The sequence below is a fragment of the Eimeria maxima genome, genomic scaffold (assembly GCF_000499605.1).
Source record: "Eimeria maxima Weybridge genomic scaffold, Emw_scaff1814, whole genome shotgun sequence".
Lineage (NCBI taxonomy): Eukaryota > Apicomplexa > Conoidasida > Eucoccidiorida > Eimeriidae > Eimeria > Eimeria maxima.
Window position 1 is genome coordinate 884 of NW_013564724.1, and position 2432 is coordinate 3315.

General features: G+C 47.7%; 1 protein-coding gene across 1 annotated transcript; it reads left to right on the forward strand.

Annotated features, from left to right (window-relative positions):
• Nucleotides 1-591: 591 nt before the first annotated feature.
• Nucleotides 592-1756, forward strand: EMWEY_00055700 (hypothetical protein; the record flags this gene model as incomplete). Its single annotated transcript, XM_013480328.1, has 4 exons — nt 592-667; nt 1171-1195; nt 1364-1426; nt 1669-1756. The coding sequence occupies 4 exons, from the start codon at nt 592-594 to the stop codon at nt 1754-1756; spliced, it is 252 nt and encodes an 83-aa protein (XP_013335782.1).
• Nucleotides 1757-2432: the final 676 nt, after the last annotated feature.

A 2432-nucleotide genomic window follows, 5' to 3' on the forward strand; every position in this document is an offset into this window, starting at 1 on the left:
CCTATATCAGACATCCGCGTTTGGCTCTGCTAGTATGAAGATGCCTATCTGAAGGGATAAGCAAAAAGAGTTCAGGGCCTGTTGCGTGTGGTTTCTGGATGTGGTGTTCCATAGTCGGTGCGTACAGGCCATGTAGTTACCTCTCTCTACAGAATTGGACTATGTGCTGTTTTTGTACTCATTCAGAATAGGTTGTCGTGGAGTGAGTTTCACATCAGAACGCGTAGATCCGCATCGACCAACCAAGACGTCTATAGTATATGCTTTGTTGTAGATGTATATGCCTTGTTGTAGATGTTGTGCGTACAGGAAGTGAGTTGCGTGTTGTGCTGTGACGGGTCGATGCATACAGGAGGTTTGAGCAAGGTCCGCACCACAGCGTAGCGGTGGATATTCGAGCCAGTCAATATAAAGACTAATAGTTGGGCCGAAATCAAAAATCCCGTTTATAGCGTACTGTGTGTGAGAGGCGGATGCGCTGTTCCATAGAAAGTGCGCAGCTGGGTTCAGTTAACTCTCTTGACACGGAGATGGCCGTGGTACATTTGCACTCTGGAATATAGGTCCTCTTTGGAACTTGCAAGTGTGAAGATGGAGAAGCTCGATGCTACCGACAAGGCGTTCAACGTTTATGGTGTTTGCTTAGAGATGCGGTGTTTCACAGAAGGTACGTGCATGCTCTGTAGTCCACAGTATGCTGTTTTCGAGGTTTTTGTATTTGGTCGGTTTTGGACCAGTCGGGCACCATAACGACACTTGTCCATAGATCGTCAAGGGCCGTTATTGCGTCTGTCTGGTGCAAGTAGATTGGGCGTTCACAGGAGGTCAGTTGCATGGTGTGCTCTGGCGGGTCGTTCTCCTCAGTTGGTTTGAGCAACGTCCGCAGCGTAGAGTCTGGGTGTTCAAGCAATTAAATATGAATATTGCTATTTGTGGAGGGATCAGGAAGTGTCGCTGAGTGCGTTTTGTGCGTGGTAAGATGCACCGTTTTACAGAAAGTGCGCGATGTAGCTCTTCGGCATGTCTCTGCTCGGCGAGGAGCTGTGCTACATTTGTACTCTCGAGTATCTATGCGCATTGGAAGATGCTGGTCTGGATATGGATTTTAGCGGGGAGGCCAAAAACCCCTTAGGTCTCGTGCGGTTTGTTTCTCTGTGCGATGTTTCATAGGCGGTGCGGACTATGCATACTTGTAGTTAGTGGTGTTTCCGTAATGTCTTGCACTATGTTGGATTTGACCCCAACTGCGCGTTAAAACGGGTTGTGGAGGATATTTCATCGAGTGTTGTTATGGTGTAGAATTTATGGAAGTAGATATGATGTATACAGTCTGTGAGCTTCGTGGTGTTCTGTGGTGGATCAGTACTCACGGGAGGTTTGCGCAACCTCCGCACAACATCGTAGATGTGGACATCGTAGCCGCTAAGTAAGATGTTTACTACCATAGCTCTCAGACGTGTCGCTCACTGCTTACTGTGTGTGAGCAAAGATGTACTGTTTCACAGAAAGTACGCAATCCGGTTATCTGGGCTGTGTTATAGGAGCCCCATTTGCACCCTGGAATATACTGCCGTATTGAAAACTGATAGTATAAATATGGAGATACTCGGTGTTACCAACAAAACCTTCGACGTTTGTGATGTGTGCTTGTAGATGTGGTGTTCACAGAAGGTGCGTAAAGGCTATGCAGTTGCCGTCTTCTACAGATTTGCAGATGATGCCGTGTTATGTCAGTTTTGAGACCTTTGGGTATTGAAACCGGTAGGTGTGTATATATAATCAAGTGGTGCTATGGTATACGCTCTGTGGGAGTAAACGTGGCGAACACAGGAGGTGAGTTTGGCTGTTTGGTGTGGCGGCTCAATGGACCCACAGAATTTGGGCAAAATCCTAACCACAGCGTAGATATGGATATGTGAGCCATTCAAGATAACGTCTGCTACGCGTGCAGAGATCTAGAAGGGCCGCCGATTGCCTAAGGTGTGTTAGAGGAGCTACTGCTTCACAGGAAGTGCGCGATTTGGCTAGGTGGCCTGGCTTTACATGTTGGTGGTTTGTGCTGAAACTGCACTCTGAAGAGTATGTGTTCATTGTATCCTGCTAGTATGAAGGCAGGTATTAGCTGAGGTACGAATATAGCGTTGAGGGACTAAGCTGTGTGGTTGTAGATGCGGTGTTTCACAGAATGTGCGTGCATGATGCGTTGGCCTGCATACGTTGACTTGTAGTTATTGCTGACTTCGTATTCGTTTGGAGTAAAACGGCTTTGGAAACGATGCTTGTTATGGCGCGTAGCTGGGTTTAGATCGGCAAAGCATTCTGGCAGTAGACGTGATGTGTCTAGGAGGTGCGTTGTGTACTCCATGATCAGGAGGTTCAAACCGAGGCTTCGAGGAACAACCGCACCTCGGCGTAGAGGTGGATATGGGGGC